Source organism: Argentina anserina, chromosome 2, assembly GCF_933775445.1.
Source record: "Argentina anserina chromosome 2, drPotAnse1.1, whole genome shotgun sequence".
In the NCBI taxonomy this organism is placed as follows: domain Eukaryota; kingdom Viridiplantae; phylum Streptophyta; class Magnoliopsida; order Rosales; family Rosaceae; genus Argentina; species Argentina anserina.
Genome location: NC_065873.1, coordinates 14,686,516 through 14,703,419, shown reverse-complemented (window position 1 = coordinate 14,703,419; position 16,904 = coordinate 14,686,516). Strand labels below are relative to the sequence as shown.

Below are 16,904 nucleotides of genomic sequence, written 5' to 3'. Positions count from 1 at the left end.
TGGTTGGTACTAATGCTTCTTATGCGTCTGCTATTTCTTGTTTAGAAAATTAAGACCAAAACCTTTGGACTTTTTACATTTTCTCTATTTTTTTGTTTGTTATGAAAAATTGAAAATGGGTGGCAAATGTGATTTTCATAACTTTCTCAGAATAGTCAGATGATAAAGCTCTTTTGAGGTGTTTTTTTTCATAAGGAATAATCGAATGTGAGCGATTTATAGTCAACTCGCATTTGCTAAACTTACAAGCATATTCAGATTTCCATAATTACGATTTATTATCCAACTTCTTAAATTATTCAAATTACTTTATTGAGTTCGGAAACTTAGTGACATTGATTTAAACAACTTCCTTGATTGAACACTACTAACATGGTCCTCGTGTGATGCACATGTTATTTGTGAATCTTATCACACAATTATTTGTGTTGATATCTAAAAATACATTTAGAATGCCCATTACATATCTCGAGTCCAATAAGCAAATCATGTCATAACCATCACGCCATGCATGTGGATCCCGGCCACAATCAAGCATTTGAGGCTTGCAAGAATGGGTGTGGTGTGGAAGGTAACAAAAATGCATAAGGCTTATTCTTAGTTTTTGGGTTGTCGGTAATTTTGGGATTTGGGGACTAAAATTCATGCTTAAATCTAATTCTAATTATGGGAAAGTGAAGAAGGAACAACCCAAAGCTCTAAGTTAGCCCAAACTTTAACATACAACAATATAGTAAATCTAAACATATGATTCTTGTACCAAAACCCCATAAGAGAATACATTCCCAACATCAAGATTTTAGTGACACTGCAACTAGATTCCTGGGGACACAACAGTTGGATTCGTGGGACGACAGCTAGAATATTTGAGAAAAATACTTAAATTCTTGACCATAGCACCAACCCAAGCCGCCACCATCACTATAAATAAAGGGTTATAGCTTATGTGACAAAGGAGGAACAAAATACACATGCTATATCTAGAAGCAACCAATCTCTTCTATTCTAAAACTCAGAAACCATGCCCAGATCTATAATTCTCAACCATGCCCTTTTCTCATAGACATCCCACAAAACTGCTCAATATTGATCCCAAGCCATAGTACAAACCATGGAACAACTCAAGCAATTCCCCCATACTTGTCCCAATAACCCATCTCTAATCCAATACCTTATCAACTACAACCCAAACTTCATGATTGATTGCCTTAGAAACCTCTTCTTCACTACAAATCATGCTTTTCCAGCTCCCGCACTGCACACAACTTGCCAAGCCTCTTTTAGACGATCTAATTCACCGCCGTGAATATGCAAGGAGTTACCGGGAATAAACAACAACAACCTTCATAGGTCTCCGTGTCCTTTGAGGTTCGCTGGACCTAGTTTCTGCTTACTCAGACGAAGGGAAATAAAATGGCCAGCCTCACTAATGATTCTACCGTACAACCTTGGTCAAAACACCCTCTTACAACTTGTTATTAGAATAAAAAAAAGTTAGTCATTTGTAATCTTTTTTGTTAAAAGTATAATCATTTTATGTAATTGTGTTTAATACAAAAGGTATTTGTGAGATGTTGGTTTTATAAAAGATTTGTCTTTTGCAGTTGTAACCCTCCTCAATATTTCTCATTTTGGCAAAGCACATTTTTACATGGATAATATAAGGAGTTCAATTTTTTGGTGAAGTTATTGATACCAAAGTCAAGTTTCTAGTTATAGTAGTGGAAATGGAGATGTACTCCTATAATGCTCTCTTAATGTTATTTATTATCGTTAAAATTATAAGAACTGTAAGGATGCCATGAAAATCAATTCTTATTCGATAAAGTTTAAAACACGATAATTTAATTGTACAAATAGTACGACAAGAATTTTTTTTAATTAAAACATTTTGTTATCGAGTGGATAAAGATGATTCTTTTTATATTAAAATGATAAAAATGATTTAGAAATACTTTTTTAATCTTCTAACATGAACATTCCCGACCTACATCAATAAAAATTTGAAGGAAATAATTGTGTTTGGTACATAACTACTAGTCTACTAAGGTGTGTGAACAAATACATGTAGTAGTACTTGGACCCGAGATTTCCATGTTTTGAGAGTGAAAGGAGATTTAAACGTGTTTGCTTGGCTTGGCCAGTGTGGGCCGACATATTAGAACGGCTGCTGTCGGCAAATTTGCGTCTTATAGGCTGCCGCAGAAAGTCAATGTTTGTTGACCGGGTCAGTTTTCATGACCTTGTTCCTCCACACTACATTTGTCAACTAGATGAAGTATTGTCTAATATTCGATAAACATCCTATCGGGCACTACGGTCCCATTTTATCGTATATGCTTATTATTTTGATATTCATTTATGTTGGTATAGATTTCAACGGTTCAATTCTGATTATTTACGAAAAGCAGTGGCCTTACTCGCCTATATTACCAACAAGTCCGAGTTTTGATATTTTAAGAATGTAGAATGTTGTCATGTTTCTTTATATTTGGACTTACTACTATGTGATATCAAGTATTGAAGCGTCTTATTCTTATGCATACAAACATGACGTTCGTGGTTCATCAAGTAAGACACAAAAGTTGGAAATCACATGATTCGTAACAAGTCGACCACAATTTCGATGGATCCGTTTGAAATGGTATCGTCGTGATTAGATTTATTTTTTGAGATGATAGTGAAAGCCAAACACTATCATTTGTGAGGGGCATTTAGATATACACAAAAAAAAATGTAGACCTGTTTTACATTAAACCCACATTTTAAATTTACACCAAATCATATTTATTAGGTTGATTATTAATTTAATATATATATTTTGGACATGGATAACAAAATCTAATTTTACAAATATTTACTAAACATGCCATGAACCCAAATTAAAAAACCACGATTCTGATTTCATGCTAATTTACCCATCCTAACCAAAATTGGTTGACATTAATCCATGATTAAAGCTCAATTTATTGCTATCTTAATTATAGGTAATTTATTATTACCAAAGTTACATAAATATTTGTTTAACTCAATCATACTTATTATAATATGCCCGACTAATATGAGTTGTTTAATGATATGGTAGTCACAAGTAAACAACGGTTACAAAAATCGTGTGACTACCACTGTGACTATTGGTGTGACTTCTAGTGTGATACCGATGATTCCTACTATGACTACTGGTGTAACTACTAGTGTTACTACTAATATGACAACGTCAGAATCGATATGTGGATCATATAGTTGATTTGAGAAGTACAAGTCACATGATAGCAAACGCAAGTTCGTTATTTCAATCACTTTTTTTTTCTTTTCTTCTTCTTCTTCTTCTTCTTTATATTTTCTTCTTTCCCAACATATTCACACTACTAGATACACGAGTAGTCACACTACCAGATACAATGACAGTCATAACGTCGATATTATAGCTACCAGTGTGACACCTAGTGTGACTGGTGATGTGACTATAAGTGTGACATGCCGAGAGAAATTTGTAAATCCACGAAATTCCGTAAAAATTTAAAGGAAATCGGTATGAATGTGTTTAGAATCAAGAGAAATAACTAGATTTATGGAGCATTGGGCTCCGGTTTCACCGGAAAAGCTTAGAGCACCGCCATAGACGGCGACAGCCCCTTTCGAGAGTTTATGTGCCTTATATTGTGGTCGATTCAGAGTGGGTATGATATCAAATGAAAGAGAGAATATATATCTTTTCTAACGGTACCAACCACGCTCAAATCCATTGCGGAACGACAAAGTTATGGCCGGAATAATAAGAAGAATGAAAAAAAGTGAGAAAATGCAAAATAATCAGTAAAATATTAAAAAAGTGATTTTTTCTAATTTTCTTTGGTGCTTGTTGACCTTTTTGTAATTTTCAATTAAATGTGAAAACCATTTTCTAATTGGATTATCTTATTTAACTTTTTTATAATTTAAGATTTGGTTTGGTACTAAACAATAATTTGCCCATTTAAGAATTCATATAGACCCAATCTAATATATAAATTAATAGTGTCATGATTTATATAATAAATTTTAAATTTATGAGGATTTCATTAAAGAATTTCATTAATATAATCATCATCAAACAATATAATATTTTAAATAATGTAATACATGGAAAAACAGTATATTTAATAAATCATACATAATTAGTTAAACAATGTAGTGCATAAACAAAGTAAAATGTTTTTGCTTCTTCGAAAAAGTAAAACAAAATATTTATTATACCTTTGATAAATTAATAAGTTATTAATTAATCGATAAATTAAATAATTATTAATTTATCAATATATTAATATCTCGTTAAATTAATAAATTGTGTTAGTCTTAAGATTATTAATTTATAGAGGTTTTACTGTATAATTAAATTGTCATTTAAATTGGTTGGTTATGATAAATTCTAGGGGGGTTCATGATAAAATTAAGCTAGTATTGAACTAATTTTTTATATTAATTGGCTAATTAAGGAAGCAAAGATCAACCTAGGTCCCGCCACTGGTTGGATTAACATCTAACTCATTAACTGAAAGTCTTACAAGTTCAGTTTCAATTGTAGTTGACACCCAAATTATTTTATACAATTCTTTGTTTGTTATACAGTGAGACTGAATATTAGGGAGCACATTAGAATCGGCTGATCGAATGTGTGTGCACATTAGTTCATCTCTTACATACATAAATATATATATATATATATATATATATATAACACATATTAAAATACATATAGTGATATAGTATTCGATCTCTAACCTTGTTTTCTGAAAGTGCATGGTGCCGTCGGCATTCTGTCGAGAATTTGTGTCAAAACTCACACATCGAATATGTGTGTGCACATTAGTTCATCTCTTACATACATAAATATATATATATATATAACACATATTAAAATACATATAGTGATATAGTATTCGATCTCTAACCTTGTTTTCTGAAAGTGCATGGTGCCGTCGGCATTCTGTCGAGAATTTGTGTCCAAACTCACACATTGACACATAGATAAATAATGTTCCCAACACAAGCCTGTAGTATCACTAGTTAGCCGGTTAGCCCCGAGTTAAAGTTATATACGATCCTCATATCACTGATAGTTTACGTTTGGGCTTAGGCTTCAGGGTCTGTCCGTTCTTAAATTTATCAGCAGGAAACCAAAGAAACTTCAATCAGCAGTACATGTAGAAGAAGCATAATTACTAATCTCGATCATCTCTAAGGGAACTGTTATTGGTACCTGTTTCATGTTTGAAGAGATGATATTTCCTTGTGGTGAAGTTGGCTACCTGGCTGTTGATGCTCAGTGTTCTCGAAGAGCTATACGTCCAGATCTCCACCTACGAACACTTTCTGTTGGGAAATCAATTTGGTATATTTTCACTAATTCACTTCAGTAATAGGTTGAAGAGTGTGTAACATGGAATTCAAAGGGCGTGAACCATATTGCTCGTTCTGACTAGAATTGATTCATCAGTTACGTAAGTACATAAGTTTCCATTTCAGATTGAGAGACCAATACGCAGTGTTCTCATTAGCTGCTGCCGGTGAGGCTGTTACGTGTGACAAAGATACTTCAAATGCTTCGTGATGACCTTGAGCTAACATTAATGGCATTATAACGTATTGGTTGCTGCTTGTTGAATGACTTCAGGCGCGATCACGTCGTATAGTGGCACTGGCAGAATGGTGGACCGCGGACGCTCCTTGTGTAGTTTTCAGATCTTAAAATGAGTCAAACAGAGCAAAAGAGACTGGGGAACTGTTGTGTATCACTCTTCACCCACACTAGGGTTAATATCCAAGATACAAGGAGTCTTATTTAGGAAACTATTCCTAACAATAATACAAATATTACACATCTACAATCTTGATACTATGAGTATGACTCACGCTAACACTCCATCTCAAATTAACGCATAAATATCATAAATGTCAAACTTGTCAAGTGAGTCATAGAAAGCTTTTCTTGAAAGAGCCTTTGTAAGAAATCAGCCAATTGCTTGCTCTTTTGTGGGAACAAACCAAAAATAAATAACTTGTCCATCCAAGTTCTCTTTAATATAGTGTTGATCGACCTCAACCGTTTTGTACGATCATTTTCAATAGCAAGTTTATTATCACACTAGAGTAGCACAACCTTCTTCTGTTTGAACCCTAAATCTCTCAACAAATTTCTCAACCATAACAACTCTTAAAGGCCTCGTGCCATTCCTCTATATTCTACTTCGGCACTTGAACGAGCAACAACCTTTTTCTTGTTATTCTTCCAAGTAACTAGGTTACCACCCACAAATGTGAAGTAACTCGAAGTAGACCTCCAATCTAATAATATTACCTGCCCAATCTGCATTTGTATATCGAGAAACGTCTAAATGACGGTTCAAGATACGAAATACAACATCCATATTATGCATAAACTAACTCACTACACCAACTGCATAGACTAAATCAAGTCTAGTATGAGATAAGTAAATAAACTGACCAACTAACCTCTGTTACCCGGCTTTATTCGCGAGAACCTAATCCAAATATCTTGCTAACAGTTGATTATGCTCAATAAGAGTATCAGCAGGTTTACAGTTAAGCATACCTACGTCTGCCAACAAATCCATAACATATTTCCTTTGGCTCAAAACTATACAATATTTTCCACGAGCAACCTTAATTTTCATAAAATATTTCAAACTACCCAAATCCTTCATCTCAAATTCTGAAGATAACTGGCTTTGTAACCTTTGAATCTCATCTGAATCATCACTTGTCACAACCATATCATCAACATAAATAATCAAAGCTGTCACTTTAAACTACACCAAAATTTGAATAGACAATGGTTGATAGATAATGTACGCCAAAAAAAATAATTGTCTGATCTTTCAGACAATAGTTTCAAAATAACCATTGTCTGAAGGGATGCGCCAGACAATGGTTTTTTATGTACCATTGTCATGTAATGTTTAAGACAATGATTTATATCTTGGCCTAGAAAACATTATTATCAATTTCCTTTAAGAAAATGCTCTTTGCACTACCTATTTTCTGAATAAGATTTGTATACAATGGTTTTTCTCATTTCTCTGAGCATTGTTTGAACTGTCTCAGATAATATCTATTTAAAAAATATTTGGTTGTAGTGTTTAGATTCATTGTCTATATAGATTACTAACAATGTTTTTTTTTAAATAAATCTATCTTCGAAACTCTATCTTTTCCCTCTAGTTTAGATTTCTTTTAACACTTAAATTCTCCCCCCTCATTTATCCCCCTCACTAACTCTTAACCCTAGCTCTTTTCTCCAGCTTAAATTCCTTTTAACACTTCATAGATTCCCCCTCTCACTAACACTTCGGCACAAACCAGATCTGAAACAAAGAATTCAAACCGCGAAAAGCTTTCTTCCCTTTTACCCTTGTACGTCTCTTGCCTTAAACTCTCTCCCTCCTTTCTCCTGGTCCTTGTCCTCCTCTGTCTCTCTGTCTGTCTCTCTCTCTCTCACACACACACACAGACACACACCCGAATTCCCCAAATTTTAACAACCGGCGTCCTCAATCCATGACCACCAAGAAGTAGCGACGTCTTGCGATTTAAAATCTGCAATAGTGGCTCGTCATGGCTGACATATCGAAGGCTTGGGCTTCCTCATTGGAGATGATGTGGGACTTGGGGTGAGGGTTGTGGGTGATAGGGAGATGATAAGGTCAACTGTGAAAGTGAAAGGGTAAGAGATGGTTTAGGCGGAGGAGTAAGCTTTGAGAAGTTGGGTGTGGTTGTCGGAGTCTGAGGGCGAGATTATGGAAGAAGGAGATGGTGGGGAGAAGAACATTGAAAGGTTTGGGAGAAACATGACAGTTGGGATTAGTGGTGGTGGTGAGGTCATTACTTTAGATAATTTTCATTATCTCCACAATTAATTTTAGGCTGAAATTGATATGTTCTAGTATTTCGCTATTATAAAATGTGAACAGAAGTTATTGGTTAAAGGTTGAGCTAGGTTTTGAAGCTAATGTGATTGATTTATGTGATGTCAGGAATGTCGATATGTGAAGCGTTTGCTCTGATAGAGCAGCAATCTAACATCTATGTTGTTGTGCATGTCAAGTATTATGATAAGGTTTGGATCAGCCTATGATGTTGTGTATATCATTTATATGAATTTAGGCATATTTAAACGGTGGTGAACTTTTGTTACTGAAATCGTTTATGGGCAGGATTTGAGAACATATGTTAACTTTTTGATTGTGCATGTCAAGTGTTTTGAGCCTTATCTTCAATGAAGTGGTTTCTTTTAGGTCAAAGCTTCTGATGTCAAACTTGTTTTGTTTAATTTTTAAGGTTTTATGTAGGCTTCAGATATTGCAATCATCGTTCCCATTGAACCTATTTTGAGTTGTTTGTTGAATTTGATTGTTTGGTGTGGTGATTGAGTCAAAGATTTGTATTATTCTTCTTCTCCTTTACTTGTTTACTCCTCTAATTAAGGGTGTAAATGCTTGGCACTTGTGTACTCTAATTGTAGTTGCTGCAAATGGGACTAATGGGTCATTGGAGATTGCACTACTTACTAGTTTGATAATTAGCTATTCGGCACTATAAATGCCTGACATGATATACTGCTGTAAGTTTTTTTGTAAGTTGGGGCCATGATCTTGAGTTCTTGACCCTTTCTCCTTCTACTGGTACTTTGTAGATTGCAGAACATATAGGAACAAAGACCGGTGTGTAGATCAAAAGTCATACACAGAAGTACTTTTGAAAGGTCAATCTATATCTTTTCATCTTCTTCTTTTGCAAGATGTATGCTTTGCTTCTTATGATTTTTGTTGGACACAACATTGATCCATTGAACTTTTTGGTTTTTATGGAATGTGGTTAATAATGTTACTTTGAATAGTAGGTTGCATATAATTTTATTGCCTCGAGCCCTTGACTAAAGTACACAACCATGTCATCCTATTTCTATGTAAGATACTCTAAGGGCCGTTAGAGGTTTTTGTAAGGGGGCTGATTTTTGCACACCCTAAATTGATAACCACACACCCTTTCATTACTTTAATATTACTTTACCACAAATACTTTTTCTGTTCCGAAAATACCCCAATGTCAGATTTGTTCTCTTTTTATCTTTCAAAATGGTTGCCTTGTGCACTCCAACCAACATATCTATTTTCAAGCAATTTCCTGGACACAACATACCCAATTACCCATTATCTTCATGAGCAGCAATATTTTACCACAAAAAAAAAAAGAAAAAAAAAGAGAAGCAACAATACATGAAATTGGCTCTTCAGTCCACCAAAAAGAGAAGCAACAATACATGAAAAGAGAAGCAACAATACATGAAGCAACAATATAGCACAATAGATACATTGATATCCTCTTCGGTCCAAACCAATAAAAAGGCCTTGAAAAATAGAATAAAGAGTGCTTGAGATCATTGAAAAAATTCTATTTTGGCGGGTAAGGGCTTGGCTTGACCCCGTGTTCTCCCGAATTGGCTCAATTGTTAGGACCTGAAAAAAAAAAACAAAGTGTCAATCAAACCATCAGCAAAATGAAAAGAATTCAACCTAACCACTAATCCCAAATATCAAACTATGAATGCACAAGCAGATGGAAGAAAGCAAGTAAAGAGAGAATTATGACTAACCCAAAAGAAGCTTGCAACTTTATCTCATTGTGTTCCCGCCTTGATGGACACTTGTTACGATAATGACCAACATTACCACAACCACTACACTTTCGAGGTGCTTTTCCACCGCCTCAAAATGTGAAGGTTCCCGCCTTATAGAGCTAGTTTCCCTTCTTTTAGTTGATCCCACCAGACGACCTTTGTGAGGTTGAAGAGTAGGCTCAAAAATTAAAGGACAAGGTGCACCAAGAATTTGAGAAACCTGCCTTAAAGTATTTTCTTTTTGCATAAGTGGCTGTTTTTCATACTTCTCTTTAAGCTCAGATAAAAGATAATTGAATGAATCTTCATGATCAAAGCTTGCATGATGATCATTATTGAATGACCTTGTGTCAATCCTCCGTTGCTTATGAATCAGATTTAGGGGCAATACTTTGATATTCATCTCCTTGATCATGTGCACACATGGAAGACCCATGGTTTTGGAAAATTGGCCTTTGCATTGAGATGAATAGTCATTGGTATTTGCCAACACATATTGCTTTTGTAACTCATATAAAGCATAGAATGATACCTTATAAATCAACTATTTGAAAAAAGGGATGACAAGCTTTTCGGAAACACGGATCTTTTCACTCTCAAGTTGAGTTTTAATTTCTTGAAACTGATTCTGAATAACAAGACAAATATTTTCTTTCACTTCCCGGAGACCACCAGTAGACACTTGAAGATATTTCTTCAAGGTACCATGTGCACCTTCAACTCTAGAAGTCACACCATTACCAAAATGCATAATCTGCCCTGTCCATGCAAACACAAACATCTCTTTCCATGGAAGCCAAGTGTTGTCAATGTAAGACACAACCGAAGCATAGTCTTTGTACTCAATCTTAAAATGGTTCCAAGCTTCATTAAACGTTGACACATCCCAAGACCTTATCAGGGCAATCCAAGAAGACATAAAAGCATCCCAATCTGCATCATCCTTAAACATACCCCTACAATTTGCAAGAATATTTTTTTCAATATGCCATATGCACAAAAGATTAGGAGTCATTGGAAACACAATTTGTATTGCTTTCATTAATGCTAACTCCCTATCAGTTACAATCGCCAATGGATGATTACCATCTCCCATCAACTTGTTGAACATCTCAAGAGCCCATATATAATCTTGTGTTTCCTCTTTTTGCATGAAAACAAAACAAGAGTAGAATGAAGTGTTGAAGCTCGACACTCCTACGATCTCAAGTAATGGCATCTTGTACTTATTTGTCTTATAAGTACAATCCATCACAAAGACATTAGAGAAATTTTTAGTCAACTCAATGGAAGTGGGATGAGCAAAGAACAAATGTGTCAAATGACCAGAATCATCACATTTCAAGTTATGAATAAAACCAGCATTACCAAGCTCATCTAATAATGCTTGAATAACTGAACGTCCACCTAGGATCTCCCTCCTATATTTAGCTGTCTTGTTGTATACAGTTTTGGAAACAGCAAGAAGATTGGGATTTTTTTGTCGAAGGGAAGAAAGAATCTGACGTGGTTTTATGCCAGCCTAACTCATTTGTTCAACTTGCACATCTTCCTCTTTAGTAAATCGACGATAATATGGATGTCCAAACATATTAGTAGAAGGCTCATGGTTATGAATTGAGCTACCTATCTCTACCTTCCATAATCCATCAACTGTCATTCTTCCCAGAATTTTGAAAGGACAATCTATCCGACGGGAAGCTGACTTATTTTTCTTCTCCCCAAGTGTAGAGTTGGTTCGGTAATGACAACCTCTATCACAACCCATACACACATACTTAGTCTTAGATCTTTGAATTACCATAGCATACCCATGCTGCGACCCAATCTTATGAATAATAGTGACAAGGTCGTCTCTATTTTCAAAAGATTTTGTCAGTAAGGAGAGGAACTCAGTAGAACAATCACTAGAAGAAGGGCCTGAAGATAATGATTAAGGTTTAGTCACGGTTATAGTTGCATTCTGTAGCTATACACACACAGGTATACACACACTAAGTTGTTCAATAAAAGGCTAGCTAATTGCATTCTATAGCTATACACACACAGATATATAGCACACACTACATAACAATACACAGGTAGGACACATTAAGAATGGACAAGGATACTTACGGTTGGCAGCAAGGCTTTCAATGACAGTAGATGGGTGATTAGATTGTAAGTCTTCTTCCATATTATCCGAAGACATAGAAATTTCTAACCCAGCATCTAGAGGATCTTCTTCCATCACAGTACCCTCCTCAACAACTGATTTCAAGTAGAAAGATGAAAAAAAATCAATATAAGCTATTTGAAAATAATTCGAAACACATAAAGACTCCAAATTCCTCAATCTATCAGAATACATATTACCCATCAATCATAATGAACAAAACTGTGCAATTGATATGAGCGAAAAGATGAAGAACAATAACAACTACCCGTGGCATTATAGTAGATACAGTAAAAAGAGTGAAGGAAATGGGCGGGATGATCACCTGATTTGGATTCCAGATTTTCCAATAAGTTTGGGAGGCTGGGAGGAAAAGAGAGGGGGGGACCAGAGAAGACGAAGATGTCTTTCTGTGAAAGGGTTGGGAGGCTGGGAGGAAAAGAGAGGGGGGGGGGGGGACCAGAGATAGAGGAAAAGAGATAAGGGGTATTTTCAGAACATGAAAAATATTTGTGGTGAAGTAATATTAAAGTAATGAAAGGGTGTGTGGTTATCAGTTTAGGGTGTGCAAAAATCAGCCCCCTTTTGTAAATGCTAGTCTGATAGAAGGTACTTGTTATTGATATGCTTGTTTGTTGTATATTGTCTAGTGATTATATAGACATCCCAGTATATGAGGCTTTTCTAAATCCACTACTCATTTTGCAACTTGATGGTTGCGAACGGTAGCATCGGCGGCTCTATGGCTACTCAACTGTACTATATACAGAAGAGAGAAACTTGTCCAAATAGATTAAATTTTAACTTAAGAACAATAAGGTAATAAACTCTGCTACATTTGGTATACACATTTATACTTGGGTAGTTACACTATGGTAGTTTTCTTGAAATGCTTGTTACGTTTTGTGATTGAAGATTTCTTGGCTCCAGGTCTAGTTTAAAGACTAAGAGCGAGTTTGGCCTTGAGGTGAGTTTTGTATAATCAGCTGAGCGTGAGAATAATCAGCTTTGAGTGCTTGAAGTGTTTGGTGAATATTGGTATAAAAGTGTGGTGAGTTTAGAAAAGTGTGGTACTAAGGTGTTTCTTCATTTGTTGGTTTCATTGTGAATTTTAAATATTTTTGAAAGAAACCACTTGGTTAAAAAAAAAAGAATCAATGCCAGAATAGCCATTACATATTTCTCCGCTACCATCTACAAATAGACATGAGGTTGTGACTTGTGAGCATACTCACATGATACATAACATATGTCTACTCATTCTAGAAATTCAATATTCCTAGTAACAATAATAAAATAAAGCATAATTCGAAAATAAAAGTGGTGCGTAGTGAAGCGATTCACAAACGCCCAATAACAGTGGACTAGAGATAAACTCCAGCCCACAATAACCATAAACTAATAATCATACAATAAAAGCCTAACTGAAATAAAATAGAAATATTTCTGACCAAAGGTCGAACCCAAGTACAAGCCCAAGCCCAGAATTAGGCCATATTACCACCAGGCCCAAATATACTCAGCCAAATGCAGCAATGGCGATGCACCTTTTCCATCGATGCCGCCGATGTCGATCTAACACCGAGAGCTCCACCACCTGCCTATCCAACCACCCCTCTCCCCTTCAGGTTAGAACAAAATTGCCCATACCAAGTCGGACAAACTCGATCAGATCTAGATCTAGGGGCTCATAGTGATGTATCCACACCATCGTCATCCGGCAATCTCCAACATCGCGCCACCACCACAAATCGCTCCCACGACCAAGCTGGTTCCTCCTAAAGGTAGATTGACTCTAACCCAACCTCCTGGTGCTGCTCGAAGTCTAGAACCACCACCATTGGCACTCAGAGACGCAACATCTCCACCTTTCTGCCAGCCTCTAGATTTGACCTGCCATCACCAGACTCAAGGTTTTATCTAGCCCGTCCGACGACGCTACCTCAAAGGCGTGCCATCGACGACGCTGCCTCAAGGGCGTGCCATCGGACTGGGCATACACTTGTGAATTTTAAATATTGATTTTGCTATCAAAGAAAATGTATGCGTATTGAATATCTTATTTTACTATTATATCCAAATTGAAGATACACTACAAAATACTGAAAATTTACTTTAACTTTTTAGTACGCAATACAATTGTAAATATAAACTATTGTCTAACAATTGGCGAACAATTACAAAAAGTAAAACTAAAAGACCATTGTCTGATCAACCTATCTATAATGCAATTGAGAAAAATACCGTTGTCTAATAAGTACAAGCACAATAGTTGACGTTACAACTCTATTGCATAGATTCACATAAGACAACGGTTTTTTTAGCCTACATTGTTAAAGATGTTTTTATACAATGCTTTTTCTAGAAGAAGTTTTTTTTATTCTGGATATCAGACAATAGATCATTTAATCATGTCCATTGTTTGAGCTGACCTATTGACAATGTTTTTTGTGCACTGTCTGAATCATCAAAGAGACAATCATTCAATAGAGAATGACATAGCCCTTCATCAGACAATGGTAAAAAACCATTGTCCATCTCAATTTTTGTGTAGTGCCACACCGATGTTTAAGAAACAAGGTGTGATCTGAATTGCTTTGTTGGTGTCCTATCTTCATCATGAACTTGGTGAATCAGCCAAACCACGCTCTAGAAGATTGCTTCAAGCCATAAAAGACTTCTTTAAGTTGCACACCACCTGTTCTCCAGTAGAAGTACTATCTCCATAAGGTACATCCATATAAACTTCTTCATGCAAATCACCATGCAAGAAAGCATTATTTACATCAAACTGTTATAATGATCAATCAAGATTAGCAGCTAGTGAGAGTAGTACACGAATTGTGCTAATCTTGCCACATGTATCATCATAATCCACCCTATACTTCTAAATGTAACCCTTAGCCACTAACTTGGCTTTATACCTGTCAACATACCCATCTGAATTATGTTTCACCGTATACACCCACCAACAACCAACTGTCTTCTTTCCATGTGGCAATGGTACTAACTCCCATGTACAGTTCTTTCAAAGCATCCATCTCAACTTTCATTGCTTGCATCCATCTATCATTTCATATTGCATCATGCACTTTACTTGGAATAGACATAGTGGATAATTGATATACAAACGCAACATATGGTTTAGAAAGTCAATGGGTTGACACATAATTAACAACAAGGTATCTAGATTTAGCACTTAGAGTGGATTCATACTGTTTAGGAGGTTGATCACGAGTTGCCCAATAAGGAATCTGTTTAGTAGACAGAGTACTAAACACATCAGAACTAGAACATACTTCAGGTGATGCATAAGTTGGAGAGACTTGTGAAGGAGAAGGGGAGCCATGAGTACTATTCACATTCGGATTTTTTATCAAAAATTCCTTCTTCTGTTGAAAAAAACTACTCAATTCACATTAGGTGTCTAGATGAAATCGTACCGACCGAATTATTGCTGGTTTCCTCTATCTTGGCACCGGAAAAAGCTTATATGATCGGCGCCAATTCTTCTCCGATCGAAGCGCTAAATCTGGGTGGATCTGAGATGGACTAGAAGCCAACACCGGCACTCTGACTGTCATCGTTGATCGACGTCAACCCGATTTTCAAGCAGTTTGAAAATGATCCCCTCCTCCTTGTTGGCGAATCAACGACACCTTGGCATTTTCTTCTATAAACAAATCATAAGGTTTTATCAACTCCTTGTCGTTACAATGAGGACGACTAGTCATTTTTTCTTTGTCTAACTCATTTATGCATTCTCCTTTTTCTATTTCTTCCTCCAAATATTTCAATTTTGATGAAACTGCTGTGAGCCTTCCATCTAGTCCATTGAACATATCTTCGTAAAAATAAGTCTTTTCCCCCTGACGGGAAGTCACAGGAGGTAGAAAGTAACATATATCCTCAATGAATGTAATGTTCATGGTAACATAAAATCTCTGAGATTGAGGATGATAATACTTATAACCTTTATGTTGAGAACCAAATCCCACAAACACACACTTAAGGCTTTGGCATCCAATTTCAACCCTTGATTTTTATACAAATGGACATAAGCAACACAACCAAAAGCACGAGCTAGAAGAGTGTTCAAATATGGAATAAAAACATATTCAAACAAGACATTAAAGGGAACTTGGCCTTGGAGTGGAGCTAATGGCAAACGATTAGTCAAATGAGACTCACACATCACGGCCTCACCAAAGTTACGTAGGCATGTTATCACTCATAAGAAGAGACTGAGCCGTATCCAAGGGATGAAGATTCTTTCGTTTAGAAGCTCCATTATGTTAAGCTGTTTGTGGAAATGAAGTCTGATGTATTATGCCATGATTTTGAAAATATACATGAAATGAATGGTTAACAAACTCTTCCCCATTATCAGAACAACATATTTTAACATGGCCATCATATTGAGTATGCTACATATTATGGAATGTTGTAAAAGCAGAAAAAGAAAAACGTAATCTTTTGACTTCAACAACACCACCCAAGATAATCAAGTAAAATCATCGATGAACAATACAAAATATAAATATCGCATTCCAGACAGAGTAGAGTGTTTAGAAGGACCCCATAAATCCGAATGAATCAACTTAAAATGCAGAGTATTAGAATGAAAACTTAAAGGATAACTAGACCGATGACTCTTAGCCATAGCACAAGTTTCACAATGTAGTCTAGACTCACTAATACCCATGAATAGTGAAGGCATGGACTTCTTCATAACTCCGAAAAAAGGATGACTTAGATGTCGATGCCATAACCAGATCTCACTCAAGTGATTAGACCTCAATGTCAGGGCTAAAGGCTGCTTTCGGGTTTGTATCGGCTTTGCGTACATGCAATTTAAGTGAAACAATCTCCAACCAAAATTTTAATTGGATTTTTGTAGCTTAGGACACTGATTCTTGACATGACCAGGCTCCTTGCAATAGTAGCAAGTCACCTGACTATAACTTCGATGCGGGTTATACCCTTGATTCTGAGATTGATACTGGACATGAGATCGAACTAATGCAGAATTCTCAATACGAGGTTGTGATGGAGATGTAGCTTAAATCACCA

At 35.9% G+C, this 16,904-nt stretch overlaps 1 protein-coding gene across 1 annotated transcript; it reads right to left on the bottom strand.

Moving 5' to 3' along the window:
* Nucleotides 1-10,220: 10,220 nt before the first annotated feature.
* LOC126784008 (protein FAR-RED ELONGATED HYPOCOTYL 3-like) lies at nucleotides 10,221-14,884 on the bottom strand. Its single transcript, XM_050509522.1, has 6 exons — nucleotides 14,801-14,884; nucleotides 14,530-14,622; nucleotides 13,637-13,724; nucleotides 11,792-11,926; nucleotides 11,478-11,596; nucleotides 10,221-11,177 (listed from the first exon to the last, which is right to left on the bottom strand). Exons 1-6 carry the CDS (start codon nucleotides 14,882-14,884, stop codon nucleotides 10,221-10,223), a joined length of 1,476 nt encoding a protein of 491 aa, XP_050365479.1.
* Nucleotides 14,885-16,904: the final 2,020 nt, after the last annotated feature.